The sequence below is a fragment of the Tachypleus tridentatus genome, chromosome 13, assembly GCF_004210375.1.
Source record: "Tachypleus tridentatus isolate NWPU-2018 chromosome 13, ASM421037v1, whole genome shotgun sequence".
NCBI lineage: Eukaryota > Metazoa > Arthropoda > Merostomata > Xiphosura > Limulidae > Tachypleus > Tachypleus tridentatus.
The window spans coordinates 238,589,563-238,604,993 of NC_134837.1; the positions used below are offsets into that span (position 1 = coordinate 238,589,563).

A 15,431-nucleotide genomic window follows, 5' to 3' on the forward strand; every position below is an offset into this window, starting at 1 on the left:
TATACGTAATATACATAATAATATAAGATAGTAAGTCAAACTATTAGTAGAACATTGTGCACTGAACTTTCATTTTTAATCTTACTGATTTTTCAAAGCACTTTGAAAAAAGAACTAGCAATTCTTTTTACCTTTGACAATCTCCTTGATAAACAGCCTCACTCTTCAGCTCATTTACTCTTTCTTTAAGCCTATCAAGTTCATCAGAAGGAAAAACAAGTGCATCTCGACAATTCAGAAATAGTTGTCCTTCTTGAGAGCAGCTAAAATACTGGATCTGACTTAAGTGCAGAAGTACAACTACATCTAATTCGTTTAATTCCTGTTGTTTTTTGAGCTGTGAAAATTGAAACAAATTCTTAAGTACCAACAATACTAAATACAATTAAGATATGAAATTACAGGTCAGTTCAAAATATATGTACAAAAATCATTTTCACTGTAAAATTTAGAATCATCATACACTTCTAGCATGTTAACAAATATATAATGGTTCTAAGGAGCTTTCAAATAAATTCAAAGATTACTTGCCAATTCTTGAAACAAATGAATCTAATTATATTATTTAATGTAAGAAAATAAATTAAGAAAAATGAAATTAATCTCAAACTGATCTTAGGGTTATCTTTTCATTTTATTACATTATTAGTTAAGAAAAATAATACTCAATGAAATATCAAACCAATAAATGTATATGTATGTTAAATAACCCGATGACCATAGTAATTTTTTTTTACATTCTAAGTGTTGCTCTGCTGCATTTTATTTATGTTTTTCAAATCTATACTTAAAAATAAAGCCAATGAAAACTGCATTAACACAATTGCAACAAGTATATATTTTTATAATTGCAGGTTCAAAACAGGATACACAGAGCAAAAAGTTCATTTACCTTAGCTACATGCTACTGTATTAAAAGAACAAAATAAAACATTAAAATATTTTTGAAAGTTTTAAGAATAATTTACTTCCAATCGAGATTTTAAAAAGTATATATTTAATGTGTAACAGTGTTAATATCAGATATGTTAATTAGGCTTATTATGACTGAGGGTAACATGCTAATAGGCAATTTTTATCTTTTTTTTAAATGTGAAAGGAAAATTAACTTTTATTTTAACGAGTACATAGTTTTGTGTTTAAAACTTTTCCCTATAAATTTAATCTATTATTTTATGTTAAAATAAAATAAAAACAATTTTTTCTTTATTGTTTGGTCATTCTACTTGTAAAAAAAACAAAACAACTTAAACAGAATAGTTACTTGTAAATGTTATTGTACAATCAAATAACTTACCATGCAAGGTATATCTTCAAAATACTTAAAACTTTAAATGCTCTGTATATGAGACTACGATATTTGATTAAAATACAGTGAAACACTTAAATACAATTTAGAAAACTGATAAATTATTGCATACTTTTTAATAAATGCAAGTTTCCAAGAACAACATTTTCAAGTGTATAAAATTAATCAGGAGGCTTAAATAAAACTAAAAGAAAAATTTACTTTGTATCTGGTAGCATTACACTTTAACAAAAGGAAAATATTTTAGGGTGATATCAGAACATAAAAATCTACTGTACCTGAAAAATCTCTATCTCTTCTTGAACTCCCTTAAGTCCAGAATCAATTATTTTAAGTTTTTTACTGAGCATTTCATATTCTTTTTTCAAATAATCTAATGATTTTTTTTCTTCTAAAAGTGTTTCTTCAATGTTTAATTTATTTTCCCGTAAATCACACACTGCATCAAAATCATGTTGCTCACAGCCTTCAGGACATATACTGTCATCCAAAACTGTCATTTCATTATTTTCTTTGGAACCATCCTCTTTGTAGCTATCATCATCTACATTATTGGACCAACTGGAATCACTACTATCACTCTCAGATTCTGACTCTAGAAATAAAAGAGTATTTTAATTAATTGTTCAGATATATGTTAGGATGCCTAATATACAGTTTCAAGCCAGGTAATATTTGGTTTAACTCAAAGTCATATCCATGTTTCACCTCATATGTGATAATAAAATCACAATAATTCTAATAATATTTTAAATATTTCATCCTTAGTTAATTCATATAGGCCTTCAATAAAAGTACACAATATATCATCATCTTCAGCTACATTTTGTATGGAAAAGCCAATACTAATAATGACTTCTGCTCAACATCATAAGTCACTGTAACCTTGGTTACAATTTAAACATTAATATTATTTTGTTTCACTTCAAAGTTGAATAATGAAGTAAACATCATCTTTAAACCCACTCAACAAACTACTGGCTGATAAAGATAAAGACAAACTCCCATTTCAGAAATAATTGCATCAGAAAGGAAATATCCATGGAGCACGTCACCCACTGCAGAGGCAACTAGCCTAGTGAAGCATCACTCAATGAGAAACTACATTCTTTTCAGACAGAGGATATTCTTTACCCAATAATGGTGATGCAGCAAAATATATCATCAAAATTACCTTCTGTGAGCTGGTTAAAGTGCTGCATACATGGGAGGGTTGTAAGATTGCTCAACTAGCCATTAACTCCCAAGCGATTGGCTGAGCATAAGTGTGTAATACAGTTAGAGCAATAAGTTAGGCTGTATCATATTGAAAAATACTTACACGAGATATTTAGTAGAATAATCAGGTGCTGGCAGGAAGTATCCCATTATCCAAAACTTGCATCTAAGTAGGATGCAAGATCCATCCAGCTGGCCTAACCATATGGAATGGCTTAGTTCATAATGTGGTGAGGTTGTCTGTACAACATTCCCATGTAACACACAAGCCCTACTACCCATTAAGGAGTTGTGCTTGATTGATCTTATAATGGTGGGACTTTATCTAGTCAATGAGGAATTTCCAAATTGATCTTTCCAATAACTTGTAACTGGAGAAACAATGCCTAGACAGGATAAAGGAGACAATTTGAATTAGAATGATTCAACTGTGAAAAAAAGGAAAAGATGGAGTAATGGAAAAAACATTTAAGGTTTAGTAAGAAAATAGTAGTCAGGGAAAAAGATTAACCTGTCCCTGCAGTAAGCAGTCCAGGAGCAACCAAGGCAAGAAAGAGAAGAAAATGTGTCTGAAGCATATAAAATGAGTCAAACCACTCCAAACATAGAATTTTCAAAGCTGTAGAGTTGGAGACTGAAGACCAAAAGAGTGGAAACTTGGTGTTGAGGGAGGTCAGAAAGGCAATAATGATAGGGCTCTCATATTGGAAGCAAATCAAATATAAACTAAAGAATGGAGGTCCACTCTAGGGAGAGGATCTGGTTTAAGTGAAATAACTGATCCATTAACATAGCCTAAGCTCCTGAGATATGATAGATTGAATTACAAATGTAGAGGTTATAGGCCCAAAAGAGTAAGTACAGAGCAGGGATGACAGGAGTCTTGAGAGAGAATGTCTCTCTGTCAGTGATAGAAAGAATTGACACCAAAGAAGTCTTAATGAGTCATGACCATATAAATAACCCAGAAAATGACTGATAGCCTGTTGAGCAGCCAACAGTTTGTAAGTGCATTTCTACAGGATCCACTCTTGTAGAAACCAGACACTGGAAATGAATCAGACATTCAGCACTACACCTCACCTAAACAGAGACAGTGATTAAGAGGTTTTGTTTATAGATTTTATTGTCGTGAAGCACAAAGTTAAAAACAATCTATACAAAACCTGAATATGTGAGTGTTATAAGCCTTCACACTTGTCTGGAGGGCTCCAAACAGATGCCAGTATGGGTGAGATCAGAAAACAGGAATGTCCAGGGTTATGTGGAACTGAGTAAGCCATCATGACAGTAAAAGGGGGAAAAAATAAATCTCTAGATGTGCTTCCAATAATTGGCCAGAATCCACTGAAGAGGACACATATGAGTGTGTTCAAGAGAAAAGAAAGTTCCCAAAAAAGAGAAATCCTCTGACACAGAAAATTTAGGAGATATGATAGCCTGGACAACAGAAGCTTTACTTCTCAAAAACGAATAAATTAAGAAAGGCTTCCTGACTGTGAAAACTGTTTATTCTGAACTAAAGAAAGACAGAGGCTGGTTCAAGTGAGACTGGTTTATGACAGGGCACCAACCTCTCATCTTTTTAGAAAAAAATAAAAAGATGGGAGTAAAACTCTAGAGTGGTGTTGAGGAATTCTTCCATGGCATGCTAATCAAGTGACATGAAGAGCAAAACGTTTGTAAAAAGCCCATGAAAAAGGGGGGGGATGTTGGACCAGAAACATTGTCACCTGCAATATCTCATATAAGGTACATCAACAGTTAGTGACAAGAAACAACACTCTAAGAGACTATAGATTATGAAGAACCTGGTGGAGACCCTCTCATCCAAAAAAGGAAAGAAAAAAGTCAGAAGAGATGGCTGCTTATAATCAAAATAAGCTCAACATTCCAAAATAAAAGAAACACCCCCAAAAACTTCATTACAAAGAAAGGGTATAAGACAGATTCCTGAGAAAAGACTAAGGGAGGTGAATGTCAGAAAGTATGGTAACCCAATAAAGTTCATCCAAGAAACCAAACCAAACCAAACAAAAACATTGGGACATAATGTAAGAAGAAAATTGAGGTCATGATGTAAAACAGGTATATACTAGTTTTCAAAATAAAGCTAACAAGGTCATGATGTGATGTCGAAAAAACCACTTGAAGAGAAAAATATATATGTAAAAATGGCTTGTTTGGGTTGAGAAAATTTTTTACATAGAGGAGCAAACAACGTTTCAACCTTCTTTGATCATTGTCAGGTTGTGAACCTGAAAATGATCAAAGAAGGTTGAAACGTTGTTTGCTCCTCTATGTAAAAAATTTTCTCAACCCAAATGAGCCGTTTTTACACATATATACGGTCATGATGTACAACCTCTAAATTAAGATGAAGCATGAACAGATGGAGAGTTAGAGAAAAGATGATGGAAAGAGAGAGCTCCATTCTGATGGAAGAGCTTCAACTGAAGGAGGCTCATGAAACAAGGTAGCCCAAGGTTTTCTTTTTAAAAAATGCCATATATATGTAATCCAAACAGTGAAGGATGAAGGTGGAATAATCTAATCCTCACTTGGAAGAGAAAACTAGAAGCAAATTGAAATTTAGGTTGTAAATGGAATGTTTAACATTTGGTATCTTTCTTACAATCAAGACAATTAAGAAAAGAAAGGCTGAAGTACGAATGATAATGAATATAATGAAAATAAGTGTAAAAGTGCCATACATTTTCAAGAAAAAACATGTCTGAACAAAGCAGTATGAAGGAAAAAAAAGCCTTTGTTCCATTGATGGTATTTAAAGAAAGTACTGTGCATAGAAGATGTGTCACCTTCCTATTGGTGGAGGTTATGCTCAAATGATGATTACATAATAGGCTGGTGTAACACATGTTAGAAAATTTATGAGTGAGTGCTTTGTTCAAGGTTTACAGTATGTTCAAACATGTTCATAGCAGTAGCTTAAGGTAATATAATGTCTTTGTTGTTCAGAGAGATGAGTATAAATATCTGCAAGGTTTATGCATCCTTGCTGAAAATTATATAATTCAAGAACATGCTTGAATGTGAAGGATGTCACAAAAATGCTTATTACCAGTAAATTTAAAAGTTCACAGTTTCAATGGTTGGAGATGAAGAAACAACTCAATTTGGTAAATATGATAAGGTCATAACAAGACAAATGACCTACTGCTACTATATGATCAGAATTAAAAAAAAACAGAACATACATGTTACTAAAAAGTGAATGCTGGTAGAATAATCAGATTGAATCAACATTAAATGTATTTGAGGGAATATCCCCTATTAAAGGACAAATTGTTAAAGCTATTATGTCCATCTATTCAAGACGACAAATATCTGAGGTATAATAAATATTGTGACTCATGCCTAAGGGTAGATAGTTATTAAGGCATAAATAAATATATATATAATTTAAAACTGATTTATTCACCCATGAGATAAATATAGAACAACAAGATGACAAACCAAACATGCAAGCAGAACTAAAGCACTTGGGTATAATGTTATAATTTGTAAAGAATAGGTTAAAGACCAGACTGATAACATATGGGAACAAGCTATCCTAAAAAAGCTACAGATCTTCAAAATAGAAGAATATGCCACCTAGTAAATTCCCCTGAGAATAGAAATGATGCAACAGACATAACATTTCAAAAGAGCAAAATCATTAGAATGCATCTTGACAAAATTCACAAAAGTGTTAGAAACACCTCCAGAATTTAAAAGCATGATTTTTGAGATAAGTGATAATTCAATTCATCTGCTACATAAAAGTTCAATTTGTTTGAATGGTTTTAAGATTAAAATTGGTCCAAAAAGCCTGAAACAAAACTGAAAAGAATCAGTCATACATGTGAACACATAAGAACAGAAGATCAAAATTCTGGTTTGAATAAACTTGTAACTTAAACTCTATAATAAGAAAAGTATCTTTGATAAGTTTTGTTTAGTTACTATCATTTATTATGATTTTAAACTGCAGAAAATTTCTAGTCTATTATAAATTGTCTTCTTCAAACAATGAACTAAGTTGAAAAGCCACACACAAATGCATATAAAGCAATCAACTTACAACTTTAAATAATATGAACTGATCTTTTCGTTGATATATGACTACCACCATCTAACAACATCCTTGTACTACATTTTTTGAACCTGTGTTTTTTACCTTGCAGCATAAGTAGTAATATGTTTTGTTTCAACCTTCTACATTCAGTGCATGATATGTCCATCTGTACACATATGCAGTGTGTAAGTATACATATGCAGACACACACACACATATATATATACATGTTAAAAAACCTTAAAATGAACCAAACTAATTTGTAGCTCATATCTAACTGTCTACGTGATGCCAGTCTGCATGTTTCATTCTTTGTGCTCACCTCACACTTTTGTTTACATTTATTTTTGTACACGACTGTATCACCTTCTCAAACATACTTTAAATTATTTCAAGGAATATCAGAAACATTGTTTATCACAGTTTTTTGAAACGTCAGAGTTGCTTTATGAGATATTAAGCAGGTTGTATTTAGACCTGCATTTTGGAGGAAAATACTCTTCAAATTCACATATTAGAAAAGTAGTTCCTTTGATTAGTAACTTTCCTCTGCACTATATGAATAAACCAATAAATCCTGGAGCCAGGTTAAAGCTTTGAGGGGGCTTTGGCCACTTGCCTTGTTCACATGGCCAGCACGTAAAATTAAGAGCACTGTTAAATATATAATATATATATCTTTTGTGGGTGTGATACTTGTGAGTGGTAAATATTATTAAAAAGGTGTCTGACAAAATCTACAACTACTTAAATCATTCAAATTCTAAACAAATAGTAACTGTTTGTTTTCCATAAAACATTTTCACTCTTTTATTATGAAAACAATACAGTATAATACGTGTAGATATACTCTTAAAACTATAAAGATGTATATTACATAGTGATTACATGTATAGTGTGAATTACTGTAGACATTCTGAACAGGAACTGTCATCTACTGTTTAATAATAACAGAAATGTGTTCTTCCCTTTAGGTTTCAAGAGACAGATTATATTGACTTAGAAGCATATCTTAATACAGATTTCAAAATAAAGTCTACTACGTAGATATCTTCAAAATGTCATGTTTTCTTGTTTTAGCATCAGCAACGTTATGAATGGTGGTTTTAAAACAGATTATTTACATCAGTTCACTCTCAACACTCAGCAGTGTTTAGTTGATCATCCCCAATTATTTATCACAATTTATTCTTTATATTTGTTAATTTACTGAATGAATGCTCCCTCATCAGTTTGTGACCATTAAACAAGGATATATTCTTAGAGATACAGATATATTAGAAAAATCATCTTCAATTCCTTGTTCACAGAAAAGCTGAGCTTGTGACAATGGTGTGTGGCAACCTCTTCCTTTGGCAAACTATACAGACTGAATCATTTCTTGACGATATATTTCTTTGTCTAAATCTTGTAGATAATGTACAGCTAATTTGGTACTGTCTTCCTTTATTTCTCTGTTCACCATTGTGCAAGAGTTTAACACAACCTTAAAACCACTAAAGATAACTGTGTAAACATAAATTTTATCATCAATGACATTTTAAGGCAATAACTTATATATTTAACTCCAGATTCATACAGTTCCATCCCCCCACTCCTAACTACCCACATTTTTTGTTTTCCTTGTATTCCATTTTACCACATGCTGCTTGTGATTCCCTCTTAAACTTACAAACCTTTCACACAGTGTATCTAAGAAAGAAATAAGGGATGCTAGTAAATATATAGCAATGTAACATAAGTGATTGCAGATTGCAGTGATTTGTTCATTGTGTTAAATCTGAAAATAATGATGTTCCAGGGATCCCAGAAGAATTCTGTTTGCAGCAAATCCATTATCTGAGAAAAATATTTAGCCTCATGTTTCACAGCTGTAGTTTGTGCTTCATCATCACCAATATCACGCAGAATGTTTTTGTATCCTTTGAATAATGCTGCAGTTACACTTGCATGAGGGGACCACCTTGTTTCTTAGATTTCACTGTGAATTTCTTTCTCTTCCCCCTCAAGATATTTCATTAGAACAGACCAATGATAGGTAGATGCAGAAAAAATTGGTAAACATTTGCCAGAAAAACAAAGAAGCTTACAGCTTCTACACAGTAATCAACAACATTTGATCCAACAAGGTTCAAAGAATCACTTTGTGTGTGGCACAAACATGACCAGTGAATTACATCTCTTCTGTCTTTCTTGCATTCCAGAGTATTTTCAAGCTTCGTTGCTTGCCTCATCATGAGTCTGAACATGGCAATCCATAATATCAGTTTCTTCTGATTTCAACTAGCCTGGGAAGCCATGTGTGGGTTGTGCAGCCTTATGAATTTCAATCTGCAAAAATGTGAGGAAGTGTTCAATGGGTATGCCATTCAACACATACTGCACAGTAACACTGAGCTAATCAGCATGAGATAAATCTGAGAAATACATGGAATGTTAACTTTCCTTGAAAACATGATTTGTTATCTGCTTTGCTATGAGTTCAATGAACTCTTAAACAGGGGTTGGTGAGAGATATCCTGCTTTGCCTTGTTCACTACTTCCAATGTCTTAGATATGTTTTGCTAGAAGTGGGTAAAATTGTGTGCTATCAACTCTATACAGCCAAAAAACTGCCATTATACTTTGAACCGATACTCATTTCACTCTCACAAATGGCTTACCCTCTTTCTGCTGAAACTTCTACAACTTGATGTAATACTTCATAGCAGTATTGTTTTCTTTCCATAATCTGGTATTCCAAAGAGCAGCCAGTATGACCAGACTTTTCATCATGCTTATGGGCTTACAAAATGCACTTCCAGTGTGCATCACTCTCTTCAAGATTTTGAAATTCCTCTTGTGCTCTTTCCAGTGAGAGAACACATCAACATTTTAAAACTTGTCTGTTGTACTTCACATTAGTGTACAATAAAAGCATATTAGTCACGTAGAGCTTGTTATAGTGATTTTAAAACAATACCAAGTTTATTTCTCTATCTTGATAAGATGCAGTTATGATTTTTTTTGCTGAATTAATTGCTTAGAGGGATTACATAAGAAAAAAAAAAGTGAAAACTGGTACCTCTGTGACTGAAATTTACTGAACAACAAAATTTACATACACTACAATAGTAAACCTCATTAAACTTGGTATTATTTTAGTTGTCATGATAAAAGGAATGTGTTAAACTGTGTATTGATATTATAAATTTTGTATAACATGATATGAATAAATTTACTTATAATTAAAGTTTCTGCACACATCATAAAGTCTAAAACTGATAACAATACTCATAAATGGCAAGTTGTTCTATAGTTTTAGTTTTTTAAAATTTAGATCCAGTGAAAATAAACTATAGAGAGCTCGTGTAGTATAATACAACCAACATAAAACAAAACTATGTAATGGCCTTGAGAGTATCTACATGTAATTTTATCTATAGCAACTAGGGGGGGGAGCCCAGGGCACATTCCCTCACCTAAATCTGGAACTGTTCTGCAATAGGTTCCATTAATAACCAAGCAATCCAATGAGAGTGAGATACAAAAAATACAAGACCATAAACTTATAAAAGAAAGCCTTTGAAAGTAAATATTCAGGAATAGTCTGCTGTCACATGGTGAAAAATGTGATTTCTACTACCAAAACAAAACAGATAAAAAAACTGAAAAAATACTCAACCTATGAGAACTGTCAACCAAGAATTATGGTTTGAAGGGTTAAAAATAAGTAGATGTTAACTCTTAAGGTGAAAGCAAATATAAACATATAGCACAAAAACAATAAGCCAAAGTTTCACTAAATTTGTTCCCAAACAGATTCTACAGAGTTAAGAACACTAAAAGAGGGCTGAAGTTAAATATAACAGGTGGGTCAGGTGATGGAGGATACTTAATACAAATAACATGTACTTAAATGCCAGGATATGCATTCATGGATACAGAGATCACCAGTTTGAGGAATGTATATAAATAATAAAGACATAGGCAGAATAAACATTATAAAACAGAGTATTTACTTACTGCAGCATATAATATTAAGAACAGAACATCCCTAATAATTCATTACTCTGCTAGGTAATATGAGAAAAAGCAATTTAATTTACAAAGAAACTCAATACTGAAAACTTTCCATGATGAGAGATGGTTAGAAGGTTCCTCTGTAGGTTTAAGAAAATTATACTGCATTTTGTTTGTAAAGTCTTCCTCCCCTTTACTGTATGTGTTAGCCCAGCTTTTATAGTGCTGGAATTATATCTGAAGTTTACTGAACCAGAACTAATGCATGTGATTTTTATCAGAACTAAGTAACTCAGGGTCATGTAACTTCTAAAAGTTTCCTGCTCATCCTCCAGGTATAACAGCTAAACGTCCTAGGTTCATCCAGGCACAGATAATCCTTAACTTTGTATGTGTTTTTCTAGCATAATCATCCAGTCTTGAGATTTCTGGTTTCCTTTTAAGTGTCTTCTGATTCCCTATTAATGAACTCCTTTTAGGACACATTATGCAATCTCTTACTTACTCCTCTCACAGTGGATTCCTGTACATAGTGAGGGGATGTGTACTTTCAGTTTAACTCCTCTGGAATCTAAATGTCCACATGTTTGCTGTGAATGGCAACCCATGAGGAGGAGGAGAGGATCCTGGTTGTTGAGAGATCCAACCCCAACAACCACTTTGGCTTTGAATTGCTGCTGATTCTGTACACCAAGAGAGTAATTACCCAGAGTCAATTTGCTGATCCTCTTGGGCTAGGGTCAATTAAGTACCAGTGTTGGGTGTTCTCAGTGGGTGTTCTGGACATTGTGTCTGGTGCTGGTGTTTGGATATGGTGGAATTGCTGCAGTGTCCTTGTTTAGCATTGCAGTATGTCCTTCTTAGGGCTCCATGATGGGTGTAGTCAGTGGGCACTGAATCTTTCTTCTTTTATTATGGATCCCCAAGTCCAATAAAAATAAAATAATGAAAAACAGCTCATTGGTAAACGACCATGTCTTGAAGACTCTGAACAGAATTCTTCACCTTTTTCTACACTTTTACCTCATTTTCTCAACATTCTTTGTCAAACAAACTATGTAATTAGGAAGAAAGATAAAAGATAAATAATAACAAAAATTTGCAGTAGCAAATGCTAATATGATATATGGAAAAAGGACAATACAGCTAAACTACTGATTTATATACCAGTAAGAAGAATTACAGGAATCCTAAAGTACCAAAGATCCAAAGTATGTCTAAGTGAATGGTATATTATAAAGGATATAACTAGGCCTAATTTCGAATCTGAACTTAACTATGAGTATTAACTAACCTAACAAAATTTATGTTAAGGAGCTGAGGTAACTAAAGATAATAATATTAAAAATAAAATTATTTAAAATCTATAACAGTACATCACCTTAATTTTCCAAAGTTACAGGTTGTATGTCAAAATGTATGAACCACTATACTTAAAGGGAGGCCACATGAAGATCAGCTCACTGAACAATCATTTTCCTGATAACGTAAAACCAAAAATTCTCCTGCAGAGTATCACTACCTGAAGCCTGTGTAAATGTGCTGATAGAACATATAACCTTCAAAATGATAACATAGCATTCATAATGCAAATCTCCCCCACTGAGACAGCAGTAAGCGTACAAAATTACAATGCTAAAATTAGGAGTTGGATTCCCCTCGGTGGACAGAGCAGATAATCCTATGCACCTTTGCCATAAAAAAACACACACACATAATGCAAAATGAATAACCTGTGCAGTAGAGAGAAATACAAAGTTGTTGTAATAAAGTAATAACTTCTATAACTGGGTAGAAATATAAAATAATTCCTCTTTGGAATAATTTAACAAGTTACAAGTATTGTATAATAAAGAGTAAACTTCTTGTGAGAAATTAATACAAAGATATGAAAAAAATTAAAACAAATACTTAAAGAGAGTACAAATTAAATGTTACAGCATGAGTACTGCCATACAAGAAGTAATAATTTGGTATAACTGAATCAAGGGAGTCACATTCGTCAAGAAACTATGCCACACTCTTATAGGTGGAAAGTCATTGCACGGTGAATTACATGCAAGGCATATTTTAAACAGTTGATTCAAAGATGGGTGGGAGCCTCAAGGTTTGTGGCATGCAAAAACAATTTTGTGTACAGAGGGCAGCAGTGAATGAGAATAGCTACTTATATGAGAGGAGATAATGTACCATATTGAAAATCTTGCACATTAAAAAAGGATCAAATTCTAAACACATACCATAACTTTTTCTTATTTCTTTTTTCTTTGAATGTTTGGTTTTCTTCTTAAACACACGTGTTAGAAATACAGCAAATTTGTATCCATCTTTAATAAGCTCATGAAATTGTTGTTGAGCAGCATGTTCTTGTTTCTGAAGGCTTTCAATACTTTGTTTCTTTCCTTCAATATTAATATTTAATTCCTTTATCTGAAAAATAAGTATGTTGCAGGTTAAGTATATTTCTAAAAAAACAGAGAGTTTCATATTTCAGAAAATTACCAGCTAACATCAATCAAAGCCTGTACTCATAACATATACATCGACCAAACCAGCAAAGCATGATTAAAAAAATAATTATAATTACATTAAAACTCAATACATTTGTAAACTGTAAAGAAAATAATATTTTGTATAAAATATTAATGCAAAATAGTCATCCCTTTCAAAATTGTGAAGTTTTTAGAACATTTCTAACCATTACTATATTTTTACAATTTTCAACTTATCAGAATACCAAATGCATTTAGGAAAGGCATCCTTCTTTTCCTATCATCCATGATTATGAAATTGAAAGGTTTTTCATGGCAAATTACTGTCATCTTCTGGATTGTCACTATTACCAAACTGTTAATTGTCAAAAAAAGAAACAAGAAAAACCATACTCAGGGTTTTGGTTTCTTTTCTTCTTACTAGTTTTTTTTTATTTTAACTAATTATCTCTGGCTTTATATCAGGTGTCATATTATGGCAAAACTTTTACTTTTTGCAGATTTCTTGCTTTAACAGTAAGTAACTTTATATGAACATTTCCATAGTCATCCATTGGACTAATTTCCTCACCATACGTACCTACAGATCACACCACTATGGATGACTACTGGCAAGACAACCCTTTGAAATAAAGTCCTCCACATTACTAGTTTTATATCACAAAATATAAATTTTCCCATGGAGACATACATTTCTATCTCTTTAAGTGTACAGTTCTAACTCAAAGTATTAAATCGAAGAAATGCCACCCATTGTACCATCTTTTTCCTTCTCAGAGGGAAACTCAAGGAAAGCAGAAGCAGCATATTATAGAAAGAAAAAAAAATATGTATGGTTATTCAGATCCACAATCAACCTCGTGATAACCACAAAAGGATTCTAATGGTATCTTTATTTCTTAACCAATCAGAAAATGAGTTACAGCATTACTTGTACCTTCACATTTGTGGTTCTTTATTTCATGAAAAAGAATGCCAGATGATGTGTGCATGTATTCATACTCTTACATAGCTACCAAGTTCAATACAATAGTTAAATTATTTTAAATTTCATTTCAAAAGAATGAAAAGCTGTTGTCCTGCACTAATTTCAAGATACTGCACAATTCATCAACTGGTACTAACTTAATTTCAATTAATTTCACTGGCTTTCCTTATTTCAAGACAAATTCACTGAACAATTTTGACATGAACATTTCATTATTGATGATTTGTATAATATTTTCCTCCAGACTTTTCATAAAATAGTCAATTTAAACTAAATTATTTCCATTACTTGACTAAGGCATATCAAAGGCATCAATAAATATTCTCTGTTTCAAGTGGTGGTTTATCACCTTACTTATAACTTTCTGTGGTGTATCTTCTTGTGCTCTCTCTTTCTTGAAATATATCAGAGAAAGGAACATACAATCAAGTAGAGTTTCATATCACTCATGTATTATTTTTATATTTGTTATTTTCATTCACAGAATGTTGTGTCACATAGTTTTAAAGATGGATATATTTAAGATTATCCTTTAACTTCCTTTTTAATGATTTAAGTTACAAGATCTACAAAATCATTTCCAGAACTTCAGTTTCTTCTCTCTATCACAACACTTATAATGTTAGTAAAATTAAGAATATTTTCATTGCAGGAATTCTTTGACAATTATATCAGCACATGTATAACTCTTTCCAAAATGATACTAATTGTTTTTGCAACCATTTTATTAACTGACCTTCATTTTGTGTAGTGAATTGTCTCTTCTGTAGTTTTAAAAACCCTTGTTTTATTAATGACTTTCAAAAGTAAAAAAAAACTAACACTGTTACTGAAATATGGCTTTTATTAAGTATAACAATGCCTGAGAACATTAAAATCTGTGGTTTTTATGAACAGCTTCATATTTTTCTTGTTTACCCCTCTACAAACATTTCTTGCTGTTCTTCCAGATATCTAACACATTCTTTATGTTTCCTTTTCAAGTCTTCAAGCCATTCATAAAGATTTCCAAAATTCTCACAGTTTTACATAATTTCTCCTACTTGTTACCTTTTCCAACTGTTACTCTCTCTCTTGCCAGAGAAGTTTATACAGTAAACATTCAATTAGATTGAGACCAACAAATGATTCACAGACCTTCTTGAAAAACACAATTTTATCTAACACCAAAGAAATGTAATTAATAAATCAGATTTAAACTTCCAACATACGAGTTCCTTGATAAAACACCATAGACTATTCATTAAAATTTTGTGTATTAAAAACAGATGTAGTATTCATTCTGATAAATTGATTGTAATTTCTAACTAGATATAATATTATTTGTGAACTGAAATATGATTA

The 15,431-nt window shown here is 32.1% G+C and overlaps 1 protein-coding gene across 4 annotated transcripts in view; it reads right to left on the bottom strand.

Annotated features, from left to right (window-relative positions):
• The window catches only part of LOC143238024 (cilia- and flagella-associated protein 44), a 134,534-nt gene that overhangs the window by 10,739 nt on the left and 108,364 nt on the right, over positions 1 to 15,431 (bottom strand). For 3 of the 4 annotated variants that reach the window (XM_076477910.1, XM_076477909.1, XM_076477911.1), the window contains exons 29-31: positions 12,848 to 13,037; positions 1,588 to 1,904; positions 132 to 337 (exon numbers count right to left, since the gene is read on the bottom strand). In XM_076477910.1, coding sequence (XP_076334025.1) covers positions 132 to 337; positions 1,588 to 1,904; positions 12,848 to 13,037 — 713 coding nt within the window. Of the gene's footprint in view, positions 1 to 131; positions 338 to 1,587; positions 1,905 to 2,633; positions 2,914 to 12,847; positions 13,038 to 15,431 lie in introns of those variants that run through there. The other variant, XM_076477912.1, reaches the window with a different exon arrangement.